At 37.0% G+C, this 16,890-nt stretch overlaps 1 protein-coding gene across 1 annotated transcript in view; it reads right to left on the reverse strand.

The window, feature by feature from the left end:
- Positions 1 to 458: 458 nt before the first annotated feature.
- The window catches only part of VEGFC (vascular endothelial growth factor C), a 90,347-nt gene continuing 73,915 nt past the window's right edge, over positions 459 to 16,890 (reverse strand). Inside the window, exons 4-6 of the mRNA XM_081812884.1 lie at positions 4,601 to 4,727; positions 3,960 to 4,293; positions 459 to 965 (exon numbers count right to left, since the gene is read on the reverse strand). Of these exons, the coding sequence (XP_081669010.1) occupies positions 851 to 965; positions 3,960 to 4,293; positions 4,601 to 4,727 (576 nt within the window). The 3' untranslated portion in view covers positions 459 to 850. The remainder of the gene's footprint in view (positions 966 to 3,959; positions 4,294 to 4,600; positions 4,728 to 16,890) is intronic.

A 16,890-nucleotide genomic window follows, 5' to 3' on the forward strand; every position in this document is an offset into this window, starting at 1 on the left:
AGCTCACAAAAAGTATTTTAGCTGGTCAGAAGGAGTTAAATATCTGGGCAAGATTCTTTTTGAGTAAAATATTTTAAAGCCATTTTAATACATACTGAGAGATATGAAATCAAGTGAAGAGTCTGAATGATCCCGGTGCACTGAATAATTTCACATGGACATGCTAAGCAGATGAATTTATAAGCTATGTTCCATATTGATTCCCTTGGTTATAAATTCAAAAGTGTCATGTGCTAACGCATTTATAATCATTACATATATTAAGAGATGAATTTCAATAAAATGTAATAGCGACTGTTGTCCCTCTGGAACTTTCTCCTCTAGGATCACACTTTTTCATAATAGTCAAAATCTGACAGCTGGTTGGAGGAAAGGAGGAAGGGCAGGTGGAGATGAATGTTTTCATATCATCAAGTTTTGCTTATAGTGGAAGATAGTAATGGACTGAACTTAACCAGTTTATAATACAATTTTCATTTTATTTTAAACATATTTTGCATGATATAAAAATATTGATCACAGTGAGCTTTACCAATTGTTATTGCTATAAAAATGAATGCAGAAACAATATTTTTAGTGGAAATAAATTATATAGTCATTATTTTTTTTTTTAATCACAAGAGAAAAACCTCAGCTGTCTGGTCATTGGCAGAAAAACCAGTCATTAAAAGAGGTCTTTTGCAGACGAGCTCCAGTCCATTTCTGTAAAGTTATCCACACAGGTCAGCAAACGCTGACTTCTGTCTTGCTCTCCATGGTCCCACAAAGGTCTCTCTGTTCACAGACAGTTCTAATGTGGCAACACAGTTTTCCAAGATAGAAAACTGACAAACTGGAAAATAGTACAGTCTTAGTTCATATGCGGTCTTTTCCAGTATGAAGGGACACAACGACATACTTCTTCACTAAATATAAGTCCTTGGTCACAATGCTTCGGTCGATTTGTACACGGTCTTCTGTAACAACTAGGAAAACAAAGAGGAACACATTTTTGTTAAAGGCCAAAGCAATGAATTCAGTATGCTACAAACACAGTTGTTTTTCTAAATTTAAAACGAGAACAAAGTTACTCATTTTATCATAAAATTATTCTTAGGTTTATGTCTTACTGAAATTTGTGCTGAAAACTACAAAATTTAGGAGGAATGGAAAAGCCTAAAAGCAGTCTTGCTGATAGAACAGATGGGAGAGTGAGAAGATATGAGCGTTGGTTCTTTTGAAGGGCTCTCCGCTTCGTGGAGGAAAGAAACGTACAACAGAAACTGTGGAAGTGAGTGTGTAAGGTCTTGCTGATGGGGTGTGAGCATAGAAGTATGGCAGAGTTCACAAGAGTCTGGGACTTGTATGGAAGCCCGACTTGGAAGTGATTAAATGAAGTCATGTTGGCAGGACTGTGGTCCTCAGTGGGGAGACCCACCCTCACTCCGTCTCTCTGCTGGGCAGACAGCCGGCTGAGCCATGGTGGCCCTCTCTTCCTCTCCACCTGGGCTCCAAGTGACAAGAAGGTGGCCTGGGGGGGGGGGAAGGGGCGAGGGACAGGTGCTTGCTATGGGCACCCCTCTCTTCCTGTCCTAGACTTCCAGTTTCCAGCAGTGGTGAAAGGACAGATGATCAAACAGCCCTGTTGCTCCAGCAAATGGGAGCTACCTTTGAAGAAGCTGTGGGAGTGTGAGAAAGTCCAGTGCGAGAAAGGGGTGTATGTCCAGGGAATAATGCAAGATGACCTGGCAGGGAAATCAAAAGCACACTACAGAGAAACTGCAAATGTGAGTCTGAAGTTTCATTTCTTGTGCTCTAGCAGAAAAAAAAGAGTATCTAGTTAAAATGTTACTATTTTTTTTTTTTACTTCTAAGTACAGATGCATTATTATAAGACTTCTGGTATTCCTTTACTAAAAAGATGCAATTATACGCAAACAATGAATCATGGAACACTACATCAAAAACTAATGATGTAATGTATGGTGATTAACATAACATAATAAAAAAAATAAAAATAAAATAAAAATAAAAAGATGCAATTCTCAATAATCAATGAAAGTTTCTGATTTTCAAAGGCAATGGACAAAAAATACATACTCTGCCCCCTCTTTTGGAATAAATATTAAGAGAAAATGAGTGTACATATTTTCAAAATATTATCTTTTTTTTGCTTCAATATATATGTAAACCTGGAAGTATATCCTTAGAAAAATGAACACAGGAAGAGTTTCAATAAATAGAAGATAGAACTCTTTTCTCTTAAGTTAATATAAGAATTCTGTAGAAAAAATATGATGGCTGGTTAGTCTTATGTAAACATAAAATCAGGCTTTCCAAATACACTATGTTCACTCAGAAGGGTTCAATATACAAAATGGTTTCATAATCTTCAATAAGATTTAGTATCTATATAGTATTCTGCATTTTTGAAATATCCTTCTGGTAGAGTAGGGATATGCAAATAAAATTGGAATATAGTGATTGCTCAAAATATTCTAAAAAGGAAACAAAAGGATCCCTGTAAGGTACTCTAAAGCAATAATGGAAGAAAAAATGTCATCCATGAGGTACCTAGATTCACTGAAGTTCCCTTATGCAGCAGCTAAAATGTTAGTGTGGATGGGTCATCAGAAATAGGAATTAAAATGGGAGCACAAAACTTGTGAGGATTAAAAGATGGACATTTTATTTGCTGGGGAAAGTTAATGAACATTAATGCAGATACGAAACTGTAAATAAATGAAATTTAAGTCTTAAGTCATGTGAGTGATCATCTTTTGCATGGGCATGATCACCATCTCTAAAGACTGAGTTTGGAAGAAGAGGACCCAGTGGAGGTGATGAAACGCAGATGGTCTGAAAACCAAAAGAGCAGCCAGGGAAGGAAAATGTTACGTTGTTATGTCAGCCAAAGCAAAGAGGGGAGTTCAAGAAAAGGTACAGAAAAGACACGTTACACGAAGACCAACTTGTCCACTGGCTTTGGCTGTGGAGTCTGCTGAGACCTTGAATAGCACTTTAACATGGCACTCTCGGGTTACAGAGAGTTCAACCAACCTGGGTTACAGTTGGTTGAATAAATGAGAGATGAAAGAGGTGAACTCAAGTGCTAAATGCCTAGGTCTTGGAGAAACCTTGAAGAGGACGTAGCTTCATTGCTAAAGTGTGCTCAGCATCATGGTAAGATGCTAATAAAATAGAAGTTTGGGAACTCTCATTAATTGAGGGGAAAGAAAAGTAGTCGAAGACGTCAAACGTATGGGAGAGAGAAGGCCTATGTCTGGTGGAGCCGTGTTGAAGGAAATGCCAAAAGCACAGAGCTGGCTAAAATAGACCACCTTACCATCAGATTAAAGAGGACGTAGTTCCGGGATTAACGCTGGAAGAGTTTGAGTCCAATAGTCTCATTTTGTTCTTCTTGGTGAAGAAGGGGGCAGAATCAACGTTTAAGGAATGAGTGTTGAGTAATCTTTAACAATATAATTTATCTCTCTAATTCCAGGAAATACTTAAATATTTTTCTAGATATAATTCTACATTTAGTGTTACTATGCTATCCTTTGTAAATTTTGCAGAAAATTTTCTGCACTTGGAACAGTTGTCCTACATTATGATGGCATCATAATTTTTGGTGGGGCCAGGTCTGCCATGTTTGGATGTTCTGGAAATCCTCCTCACATGACTGTCCTGTGCATCTGTCTCCCAGCCCATGTTGAAGGATCACTGCCTCAGACTCAGCCTCGGGGATGAGCAGTAGGAGTGCATTCTGAGGTTGGATCTGGTTTTGCTTCCCAGGGCTCTTATCTTGCTTTTTTCAGGAGTAAACACAGTCTCAAGGAAAGCTTAGCATCGGTTAGAAAGTAACAGAATTCGTCTTCCAGAACTGACTGGTCTCATTCTAAAAAGCCACTGCCATTTTGGTTAAGGAAACAATCCCCAGTTAAGAGAAAGGAATACACTTCACGAAGATTTCTTACCTGCATGTTTGATGTTGAAATTTCTTTCCTTTTAAGAGACATTTCTGTGAATTTTCTGTACATTCACAGGCACATTTTCCAGGGTTTAGGGGTTGATTTCTTGGGCAGGTTCTTTTGCATATGCACTGGCATGTGGTTTCATCAAATTCTCTGTTGGCCCCACATGAGTTGGGTAAAAGTTTGTTTTTACAGACACACTGGCATGAGTTTCTGTCTAGTTCTTTGTGGGGCCCACAGCTGGAAGGCCGGAGCCCCCCTTTGCAGACACACTGACACGTTTCTTCATCGAGCTCCTTGTTGGGTCCACAGATGTCATGGAATCCATCTGCAGAGTCTAGACACACACAGTCAGACATTGTTACTATACCTTCCTTAGTTCTGGGTATGGTGTGAAACCATTAAAATCATTTAAAAGTGTCTCTTTATGTTTTTCATTAAAGGGTCATGCACAAACATGGGTATGTTCCTTTACCAGGAAGTTCAAAACAATACCAATGTCAAGTAGAAAAGGTCCTGTTTGGTAGTCACTTATTCCAGAGAATGATAATCTGAATATTGTACATGTGATCTTAATATTAAAATATTTGTTAATCAAAACAGAGATGCTTGGCATTTCGTCTTTAAAATATCATTCTGCTTACCATCTCCAGAATTTGAGGAAAAAATAAAATCTTGCTGAGCCAGGCATCTGCAGAGGTGATTATTCCAGATGTAATTTGTGGGGCAAGTCTTGTTTGCAGCTTGGCACCTTTGGGAGAGACAGACGAGTTAATAGTCTAACTGGTACCCAGAAGGGATCATTGCTTTTCTTAGCTCCGTATTACAAAACCAATGCATGTTTGTGAAAAAGCTTTAAAATGATATAAGAATATATGAAATGAAATGTGAAAGTTCCCTCTCAAAGTATCCCCCTCACCCACATACGCGGCCAAATTCTAATCCCAGAGGTCACCACTTAGTGATGTGGTCTTCTATCACTCCAGACTTTGATCTTGTTAAGGCAAATACATTTATTTGTGTAGTCACATGGTGGTTTAGTTTGTGTAAAAAAGGGGATAAGCCTCTTATATTACTCAAAAATTTCCTTCTTCCACTAAACAATATATTGTGGATATCTTCATAGGTCATTTCAAAATGTTCTGCTTGTTAGTGGCTACATAGCAGTCCATAAAATGCATGAGTACATTAATCTCCTATTGGTCACTACTGAAATTGTTTCCAATTTGTGGCCTTTTCAAACAGTTCTACAGGAAACATTTTTATACATTTACCTTTCCTGACTTATTTCTGAACCAGAGATACCTATAACTATAAAGGGTCTATTAACCCAAAATTTCCACTCTACACTCCACCAGAAGGTCATTGAAGACCATGCTTGTTGTTGTTATTGCTGTTGTTCTAGTTTTCCCTCCCTCCCTCCTCCTATATTCTCATTATCTGTTTTAGTAAAAATTTGAACATATGGACTTCGGTCAAGTACACCAAGTGCCCCTTTGCTCCAGGTGTCCGATGGCTGGCTAACTGGGACTCCTTCATATTGGCGCCTACATGAAATGAGCCCTTTAGTTGTGAAGCTTCTCTGTCCTCTGGGATGAACAGATGTCACAAGCTCATCTTGTCCATTGTCTCCTCCACACCTAGAATCAGCCATTCTTTCAAGGAGCCCTCATTCTGTCTGTTGGGAAATGGCATTTGGGATTAGGTTTGTTCAGTGCCATCAGGTTACATTACTACTTGACCTTTCCAGGGCACAAAGCTAGAAAACTCAGGTATATCCCACAGAATGTCTCTTTTAGTTAACGTTTACCCATTAGAAGGATTCTGGGCTCTTAATATCTTTACAGAATATATATAAAACTCTCACTACCTTATTTTTCAACTGAGGTTGGTACAGGGGAAATAACTGTATCTTTCACACCCAATATCGTGAACAATATGTGAGGGAAGAGTGTTGAGTTACATTCCAGACTGGTAGAACATAAAATCATGTATAGACATCTTAACAAGTGCACCGACTATAAACAAACAGGTCACGTGCTTTGCATGTTGCTGAGAAAAGTTTCAGAGTCCTATTGTATGATGATGCAATGATATGCCTTTCTTTAAAAGAAATGATGTCTCATATAGCACCCCAGGAAGGACTTTCTGAAGTGTAAGCACATCTACTGTTGGTAACCATTTTTTCCTTGACAACCACCTCTGAGGATTTATGGAATCTCTCCTGCCCAGCAGTCTCTACAGCAGCTCCAAGACCCAGAGAATCTCTACTTGTCCCATTCAGTGGGAGAGTTTGCCCAGAACACCCTCCTACACCTCTCCACACCACCGTGAAGGGCAATGACTGTCTTACCCTTACCCTTCCTCCCTTGTAACGTTCTTCGAGGGTCATGTCTCCAGCCTGATGAAGACCATCTATTATGGAAAGTTTTCTTGAATTTATTTTTCATTTTTAACAAGTTTTTGAATGCTGTGTGTTATTTGCTGTCCCATATCATAAGCTAATAATTTCTCACTCAGCATGCAAGTAATAACAAGTAGCCATGTGTCAATAACCATAATAATTGTTGGATGATCAAGGAAACAGTGTTTGAGCATTTTAGACCCTATCAAGATAGTATGTTACTTTTCTAGAGGTATTATCTTTAAGATCTTTGTAGGAAATTAGTTTAATTCTTCCCATTTAAGACAGTAAAAATTTGTTTGCAATGTATATTTTTCGAAATAGGTGATTGATTCTTAAGTAAGAGATACCTATACATAGTTTTAGGGGAAAAAACCAGTCATAGTGCTATTTCCAAATATAATTTAACATTACTGGTTTTAAATTTACTTCTTGACTTCATACTAATAACTTCCACTAAAATTTTTGTTCCCAACAATCTTGACATTTGCTTAAGTACATATTATATATGTGTATGTATAATAATAAAACATTTGCCTTACCCTGCATATACCATATGCCTTTCTCTTTATAATTTTATTTTTTGAAAATTTATGTGATTTCAGCTAAAATTACGAGAAAATATATATTCAGAGGAGTTAATTCTGATCCATGTCCTCAGCATGCTGATCCTTTTTGCAGTGTTTGGTTTGTGTTTTCAGTGTTTCTTTTTGTAAATAAAGAAAATATGTATGTATGTATATATTTTTCCCATTCTGTTATCCAGAAGATAGCCTCCCTTACATGCTCTTCTAGACCTTGCTTTTCCAGTTAGCTTTATGCATTGGGGAACATTATACCTTCCTAATAATTTTATGTATTCCTAAGAGCAAGTCTTTACTTACCACGTATTTTGGTCATTACTGTTTTATTGGTTAATCATAAATGTACATTGTTTCACAAAAAATTCAGGCAGTACTTATCAATTCTCCAAAACAGTATCATTGCTTTTTTTTCATTTACCTGCTATCCAAAGCTTTAGTCCCTTCCATCAAATAAGATGTTATGTTTAGTTATATAATCGTAATGCAATAAATCCTAGCTGAATGAAACTCAGACCACTCTTCCATAAATGAAGGTAAGTAAGTTTTGCCTGTGTTGCCTCAAGGTTGACATACACATGATTTAAGTGACACACACCCATGTTGGTATCAGGAGGGTACAGGGCTATGGTGGCTGCAGTAGAAGGGCATGATCATTTTGCCAATATGAGATTTATACCGCTATTACCTAAGCCAGTGTTCTTCCAGTTGTTAATTGTAATCCATCAGTGGATCATGAAATCCATTATAAGGGTTGGGAAATGCATTTTAAAGTCAAAGAATGACATGTAATAAAATAAAATATTACCAGAATGCATGTGATAAAGATTGCTTTCTGCAACTATACTTCAGTTCTCTACATGCATATATTTTTGTTATATATGCACATCTAAATATGCTTGTACACGCCCTCACACGTACAACCCCCCCTCCCACATGTGGTGTATGTGTATGTGTGTATATGGTAGCAATGTCCGGTGTATTCGTTTTTTAGTTACAGTCGTTAATGTTGATAAAATATCTAAGCTATTTATTTTTATGGAAAAAAGTGTCAAGAATGATCTCAATCACTAGCCTAAGTGAGACTGGTCCATACTGAGGTCTTCAACTGCAGGAGAACGTGCTAATGTCTCTGTGCTGAAGTGAAAGTTGGTCTACAAAATTGTTCACCCTAAAGGGGTAGGAAAATAAAGCATTTCCTATTTCTCATATAGTGAGGGAAAAGAAAGAGTTCTGTAATATTTCACATCCTTAAAAATATAAACTCAAAAATGTGGACTGTGTGTAGAAACAGATGAAGGAATGCATTTCTGAAAATGTCCTACAAAACAACAAGGTATCTAGTGCCTAGTTTTACAGCATTCATTAATTCCCTAGAATCTGGCTACACCAGCCTTTTTGGTTTTGCACATTCACGGTGAATAAAAATATGGCCTTCCGAATAACAATTTCAATTGTTATACCTGAAGTGTTTTTGCCAACATAAACTTTACATTACAGACTAATTATGCTTTGCTCAAGGTGAACTAAATATTATAATTTCTAAGATTCTTAAAACTTAATTTAAATTTCTAGAAAAATTTCACTTTAGAAGCTTTGCCAAAATTAAAAAACTACTTATCAATGTTAACATATTTTAATGTTGAAATTTGAAATCTTGCTAGATACCATTTAATTAAAAATACATATATTTGCATAGGATGCATTTTCATAATTACTAAATGAGGTTCCCTACTCCAAAAGTGAATGGCAAGTTCTTAGCATTTAAAGCTTCTCATGTGAAAAAAAGACCCATTTCCAAAATTGTATCTTAGAATGAAAGAAAATGTTTTTAATGTGGATAGAAGTTAGCATAATTTACTTATCTCCTACATATCTTCATCTCCAAAGCATTTTTATCCTATTGAAATTTTTCAATTCTGAATATTAATGTGTGTAAAAACCTATTAAAACTTTTAAAGAAAGTATTTTTGTATACTGTATTTATAAAACTTTGATCCAAAGATGTATTTTGTCTGCAAAGCCCATGATTATGCAATTATTTGTAACGTAGATGTTGAGAAACACATGTAAATGAAGTTTCCTACTTTCCTTTTCCCCCTACCACAAACACAACCACAATCCTGTTTATAATACTTATGAAGGAAAAAGATGCTTTTCTAAGAATTATCTCATTACCTCACTCAACTGGTTAGGTAACTGTTGCTAGTTAAAACCAGAAGACAAAAATTTAAGGGTATATGGTTCAAGAACAATGGATTTAATGATTAAAATTATTATCTCGCCTTTATCTCTCTTTTGAAATTTTGGAAGACTAGTATGTTCTGTGTGATAAAATCCTACACATTGGGTAATAGTTGCTAGCTTTTGTGCTCTGGAAACAACAGTAGGCTGTTTTGTGCATACCACTGTTTGGGTTCTTTCATGATCTCTACATTTTGGCACTAGAGTTTCTATATACTTGGAAATTCCCCGACTCCCCAAATCCATATTTAAGGAATGCAGACACACTCCCACCTTTTGTTTGGCATTAGTGAGAACTGAGCTGAATGTAATATATTTTGTAATATATTTCTCAGTGAAAAAAAAAAAAACCTGCATCTGGATTTATTTAAACTACTTTTGATCCACTTTACTAAATATCTCTTAAAATATTTCACAGACTGTTCAAAATGAATGTCAACATTAACTGAATACAAATTCAGCTCGTAGCACTCAATGACTTTTTTAAAAAGCAAATTCTTTCTGTGGACATGAACTGTGCTATTAATCAAATACTCTCATTGGCATCTCTTTTCATAAGGTGTCTTCACAACAACCTAACTGATTAAAATTCTGCTGATCATGCTGTACCTACAGTACTCAGTCTTGTTCCTCAAATAGCTATCCTGCCTTAAGTCTTAAATGTGGAATGTGATCCGTGATATTAGTTTGAAGGCATGTACCGTGAGCTCTCATACATCCCTTCTAAGCATCTTTATATCATTCAATGATCTATCCAGTAAGATGATCTATATTCCATTAAGAAAACATATACAGGGTGGGGTGGAGGGGACTCTGACCGTGTTAATAATTTTGATAAATATCCAAATACAGTTTTGATTCCCTAAATGCCAACTGTTAATGTCATCTGATCTTCACCCAGTGTGACTAACAATCACTCAAACCTGTAATTATATTTTGAAAGAATATCCATCCAGACCCTCTGACCCAAGAGAGTTGTCAGAAGAGCAGCTAGAAGGGCAACACTTTTCTTTCATTATTAGAACCACAGAGCCCTGGGTAAAACACTTCACCGGTTTTATTCCCGAAGACTTTGAATTGTGTTCATCTTGAGTTCTTCATGTATGACCCTTGAATACACTTGACTATCTAATGCAAGGTGTTAGTGAAATCTGGGGAAGGAGGGTTAAGAGGCATATGGCAATTCTTTGTACTTTTTGCTCAATTTTTTTTATAAGCTTAAACTGCTTTAAAAAGGTCTACCAAAAATATTTAGAAAATGACTGATAGATTTGGTCTAATGTAGACATTTCTTAAAAATAATCATCAATGCATTTTAGTTGAACTTGACATTGAGTTGACAAACTCTTTGATCTAATAGTTCCCGCCTCTGGGTAACACTGCACTCACAACCTCAGTGCAGAGGATATACTGATGGAATATTCTCAGCCATAGACCTTTTGCTATAATTTCTACCAGTCAGTCAGCAAGTCATAGGAATGCTGTACTTCCAACTGTTATCTTGTAGAAGGCAGAAACCAAACAGTCCAAAGGCACATATACTGGACAGCCCAGTTAGCTTCCTTTTCGAAAAAAATACATTCCAGGGTCTGGAGACTCTTACTTGAGTTCCATGGGTGAATCAATTCATATCAATAGGTGCTCATTTGAAGGTGTTGGACAATATCTGGATAATAATGAGCTTTGTAAAAAAAAATGACCAGAAATGTGAATTAAGATTTCAAAAATAACTGCATATTATCATGAGGGTTTTAAAACTATAAAGAGGATATTTTCAGGGCAGAATACAGATGCATGTTTTAAAATACTGGAAAAGCAGTTTCTGATCAATTGGCGTAAGACTATGTCCCAGTTTAATTGGCAGATGTGTTACCTCTGCATTTCTGCTCTCATGCAGTTTATTAAGTGTATCATGCTATTCTATCTCTATTTTTGGTGAAGCAAAAATGCATGATCTTGAAATTGAAAGGAAAGAAAAAATTAAAATGAGAAAAAAACCCTCACAGAAATTCATGCTTCTAAGCATTAAGACTGAGGATCTGTTATAGATTAACAAAGACACTGAGCACTTAAGTTCTACTTCAAAGGTTGCCAGGGCTATAAATCTACTGTGTTGCTTGGAGAAGAGATGACTTCTCACACGAATGAAATTTTCCTTAATAAGCCCAAATAACTCTAACTTCTTAGAAGCAAATATATTTTAGTTGGTGTCTTAGTAAGCAATGTTGACATTTTTGTAAAAGAAATGAAAACCAGTTAACAAATAAAAACAAATGAGCCTTCAGGCTAGGTTTTCCATTTTCTCATCTTTTTTCACCCCTTCTTTTCCTCTCTCACCACACCAGGACTCTCCCCGAAAGACTGATATAACCTCTTTATCAGGTTGAAATCATCCATATTTTCTATTTTTAGTACTTATTAAAAAAAAAGTTCAAGGTACCCTGGCTCTGCTGAGCATGGTCTTGTCATTCCTGTACCAAAAAACTCCCCATGCTACTCCAGTACCTCTACAGAAAAGGTGAAACTCTTCAGGCTGGTGCCCAAAGCCTCCAAAGCACAGCCTTAGCACTGCTTTTTAAATTTAATCTCCTCTGGCCTTTACCAATTAACACCCAAGTAAATTATTCTGGTCTATTCATCGTCCCCAGAATGTGCTATTTCCTTTAGGAACCCTATGGGACATTGTCAATGAGAACCAACTGACCAATAAATTCACCCCTGGGTAAAATTCACTTCAGGTCACTTGGCTTTCAAATGTGACATCTCTCTCCTTTGATTTTACTCTCTTCCTAATAGGTAGCATAGTGTCTTCCCTATAGTAGGTATCATAGAATAAGCATGAACATTCATTCATTCATTCATTCATTCATTCATACAATGGAATACCATACAGGTATTTAATGAACAAACCAGGCCTATAGACCTCAAAATGATTACATGTCTAACACACAACGTCGAGAGAAAAAATTAATGTCACCATTTTAACATAAATATTTTAAACAAAGCTGTACTATATATTCTTTTGTCATATGTTAATACATCCATATGCGATAAAAATGGAAGAGCATGAATGAGAATACAATTTCCAGGCAGTGGTTACCTCTGGGAACGGAGGATGCAGAATGGTGACTGGGGCTTTGGGTTGTATCTTAAGTGAATATGACAAAATATTTGAATTTCAAGTCAGGGTGGAGGAATATATCGTTTTGTGGTGTTTTTTCTTGTCCTTTAGTATATGTTTGAATATTTTTTTTTAAAAGAAGTTAAAAATACAGTAAAGACTGCATCCCCAGAAGAATGGATTGGCTCCAAATTTAGTTTGAATCTCTGGTTTGCTCCTCTCAAGTTGTGTGATGTTGGGGAAAATGACTTAATCCCTCTGATTTGGTTTCTCATATATAATTGAGAATTTCACCTTGAGAATTCACCCTGTTTTTCCCTCTGCCTCTTTCTCAAGGGCGTTGTGCAACGTAGGTTATCAATAAATAAACACGTTATCTCCATTTTATGTCCTTCAGATAATGGAGTCAGTCCTAGTCATTCTTGAGCTTGATCTAATACTTGATCATCTCACCACTTCTTTCCTTGAACTCTTGTTGGTTTTTGCAATCTCCTTTGGATTTTGTAATAAACCATTTTTAGTCTTAATTTTTCTGACTGGTCTTAGTTTCCTGCACATTGTTTCTCCCAGTTTCTTAAATAGTGATAATCCCCACAGTGTCACCTGCTGCTTCTCTTTTTACGGTCTGTATTTTCCTTGGTTGGGTTCGTCTCTTCCACTGCTCGACCAGCTTCATGCTGGTAGCTACCAAAGAAGCGTGCCCACCTGAGCACCCTCCCAACTGCAGATCCCACTGCCTACCAAACATTTCACTTTGATTTCTTACAGATACCACAGACACCAATATGCATATCCAAACCAAATTCTCCTTTTCCAATCCAGTCTTCCTGTGAACACGTGTCCGGTCTTTGTATCATCCTTGTGCTTTCATCCTCAACTTTTGCCTCTGTGTTCTCCCACACATGCACTTCCCAAGTGGTGGGCTTTCTGAAAAACGTCTTTCCACCTCTTTTGTCTCCATCCCCATTTCCACCACTGTGGGTCCCACCCTTGTTATTTCTGTATCAGATTATTTCAGAAGCTGCTTCAATATTTCCACCTCCTGTTTTTTTCCTCTAACCCACCAAATACACTGCCTTCAGGATGTTCTTTCTATAATATGCAGTGTAAATATCACAGGTCCTACATGTATCTTCTAATGGTTCTTGAGAGACTTGAAGAAAAAATCCATTTTTGGCATGGCAGATGCAATTCTGTGTACTTCTGCAGACCCGGGCAGGTCCTCTCCATCTCCTGCTTAATGTAGGCATGTATCCTGCATACATACTTCCTCTGCCACACTAACTCCAGTCCCTTGTTCACGTGTCTGACTCACTTATGGGATTTCTCTACAGGAGCAATCCTGTCTACTGTTCTCCACAGCCTAGCATAATAGCAGTGCCATGTAGACACACAGTAACTGTTTGATGAATGACTCAATAAAGCAGAGCATCGTATTTTATGTACTTACTATACTAGACATACTTGTGTTTGTACTCTGGCACATGAGCTGTTTTAGTTAAGAAATCATATTACCCATTGTTTTAATATCCCACATCTCCTAGGATGATGTGACACACATGTCAGACACAACATAAATATCTCATGAATGAATGAATACTACTTCTGTCAACTAACAAAATCTAGGGCATCACTTCTTAATCACAAATGACTCCCTCCATAGAAAGAGACCCTCCATGTAAGGGGCCATGGGAATCCATGATGTTCAAGTTGGCAGAAAATATAAGAGGAAATAACTGGAAGGAAAGAGAATAATCTGTGAGAACATCAATAAGAATATTACTACCTAACCACTTGTAGAGATAATCTCTTCCACCTGTGGAATTTCTGATCTATTTTGGTGCTGCTGGTATTGAGACTTGAAAGGTTTTCTTTTTCCTTTCCTTTTTTTTTTTTTTTTGTAAATACTAGAAATTCTATAAGATATTGGGGGAAAACATGGGCTTAAGAGCTAAAAAGACTTGCATTTTTATTTTTTCTGGCACTCTTCTTAGCTGTTAGGTTTGTATGTGCTAATTAACATTTCCAGTGCTCAATTTTCTCATTTGTAAAATGTCTGTAAAAATAGCAGCCAAAATTCATTGAATGCTCACTGTCAGGCATCAGGCACTGTGCTAACGTTCAACAGGGATTACTGATTATAACATTACTGCATCCCTATGTGTTAGGTTTTGTCTTCATCATTCTCATTATTGCTCTTATTCTATTACAATATTATACAATGCCAGACTAATAGGTAATACAGCACAATGTCATTGAATAGGTTGATCATGAGGATGAGGTTATAAATGTTGCACTGCATTGTTATTTATAACATTTTGATTTATGTTTTGTTTTGCAGATGAGGAAAATGAGTCACGAAAAGTTTACAGAAGTTAGCGAAACTCCAGGCAGAAAATGAATTTTCTAAGCAGGAAGCCGCATGCAGCATGCACGCCCTTCACCCCTGTGCTCTGTGGCGTGAATCATCAGTGTAGCCACCTGGCAGGGCTGGTAGTATGAGCATGAGGTGATGTGGGCAGACGCTTGTGCAGAGTAATATTTAAGGAACTACTACTACTACTACTAATACAGATATAACACGTCGTCTCTCCTTGCCTGGATCAGCCAGGCGCATGCTTGGTCCTCTCTCTCACTACCTTGAAGCATTCTGTGCCCATTTTAGAGGCTTAACAATTATTTTATGAATCACTCATTTTATGAATGATTCATTTATTTATTGAATTATACTTCTTCATAAATAACATAAAACAAAATGGTCTGCTACTTAATTAATCTCATAATAATGGGAATATAATGCCATGCACTTCAGAAAGGTATGCCTCGTCTTTATCCTGACAGTGGTTGCTGAGAGTGCAGCGTTGGGGAAGGGCTGGGGCCACTGCTGGGAAATTTCAAACTCCATACAAAGGAGGGCTGGGAGGCTCTCCCCTCTGGGGAATCATGAGAAGCTTAAGAGATTTGACTTAGTTACCGTAAAGATTTTAAGCAATCTACCATTTTAAACCTAAATGAATTTCAAAATTATAGTTAGTAAAAGGATCTGTTTCTCTTGGCTTTTCAAAAATCCATTTTTTCTTACAAATAATTTGCATGTGATAAAATGTTCCTATTTTAAATTCACTGTCTTCTCCCCCCAAATTTATGCACCCATGTAACTATTACCACAATCAAAATACAGAACTTTCTTATCACCCCAGACATTCCCTTTGCCTCTTCCAGTCAATCCCCACCACCTGTATCTTCAGGCAACTACCGAAATGCTTTCTCTCAATCTAGATTCTAATACTTGTCTTTTCTAGAGTTCTTATAAATTGAGTCATATACCATGTGTTTTTTAGTTTAGCTTCTGTCACTCAGCTTAGTGTTTTGAGATCCATTCATGCTGTGCATATCAACAGTTCATTCTGTTTATATTGCTCTGTAATGTTCCACTATATGGATACATTGCAGTTTGCTTATGCGTTCACCTTTGATGGACATTTGGGTTGTTGATTTATTGGCTAACGAAGCTTATGTGAACATCTGTGGGCAAGTTATTGTGTGGAAATATGTTTTTATTTATCTTGCGTAAATACTTAGGAGGTGATTTATGGATTATATTTGTAAGTGTATATTCAAGATCATAAGAATCTGCCAAAATGTTTTTGCAAAGTGGTTCTACCATTTCACATTCCCATCAGTGATTATATGAGTGGCACCTCATCCTCTCCAACACTTGCTTTTGCCATTTCTTAATTTTGGCCATTGTGGCGACTGTTCCGGTTAATTTTTAAGAAATGGTTTTATAACATAGCTATATATTCTTTATATATAAATTATCATCACAGAAGTTTTTAATTAAATTGTGGGTCGCAATTCACAGTAAGTAGAGACCAACATTCAAAAAAAGAGAAATAGAATAGAAAAAAAAGTGAGGGCATCACGAGTAGTAAGGTGTGCATTCATAATTGGGACAATATCATCTGTAAGGGAGTAGAAAGTGGGTATTAGGGAGGAGGAATCAGATCTTGCAATGGTTTTTGGCTCTCAAAAACCCAACAAAAGCTTCTGAATCAGTATTTAATTTCTTTTGGGCTTTATGGGCTGTCATGTGAGCAGCATTGGCATTGAAGATATCCAAAGTGTATACAAGGTAAGAGCTTTACCTCAAAAAGTTGAAAATAGAGCTGCCCTATGACCCAGCAATTGCACTACTGGGTATTTACCCCAAAGATACAAATGAAGTGATCCGAAGGGGTATGTGCACCCCGATGTTTATAGCAGCAATGTCCACAATAGCCAAACTCTGGAAAGAGCCAAGATGTCCATTGACAGATGAATGGATAAAGAAGATGTGGTATATATATACAATGGAATAGTATGCAGCCATCAAAAGGAATGAGATCTTGCCATTTGCAATGACGTGGATGGAACTGGAGGGTGTTATGCTGAGCGAAATAAGTCAAACAGAGAAAGACATGTATCATATGACCTCACTGATATGAGGAATTCTTAATCTCAGGAAACAAACTGAGGGTTGCTGGAGTGGGAGGTGGGGTGGGAGGGATGAGGTGACTGGGTGATAGACACTGGGGAGGGTAT

This window comes from Leptonychotes weddellii, chromosome 2 (genome assembly GCF_054177405.1).
Source record: "Leptonychotes weddellii isolate Sample4059 chromosome 2, ASM5417740v2, whole genome shotgun sequence".
Lineage (NCBI taxonomy): Eukaryota > Metazoa > Chordata > Mammalia > Carnivora > Phocidae > Leptonychotes > Leptonychotes weddellii.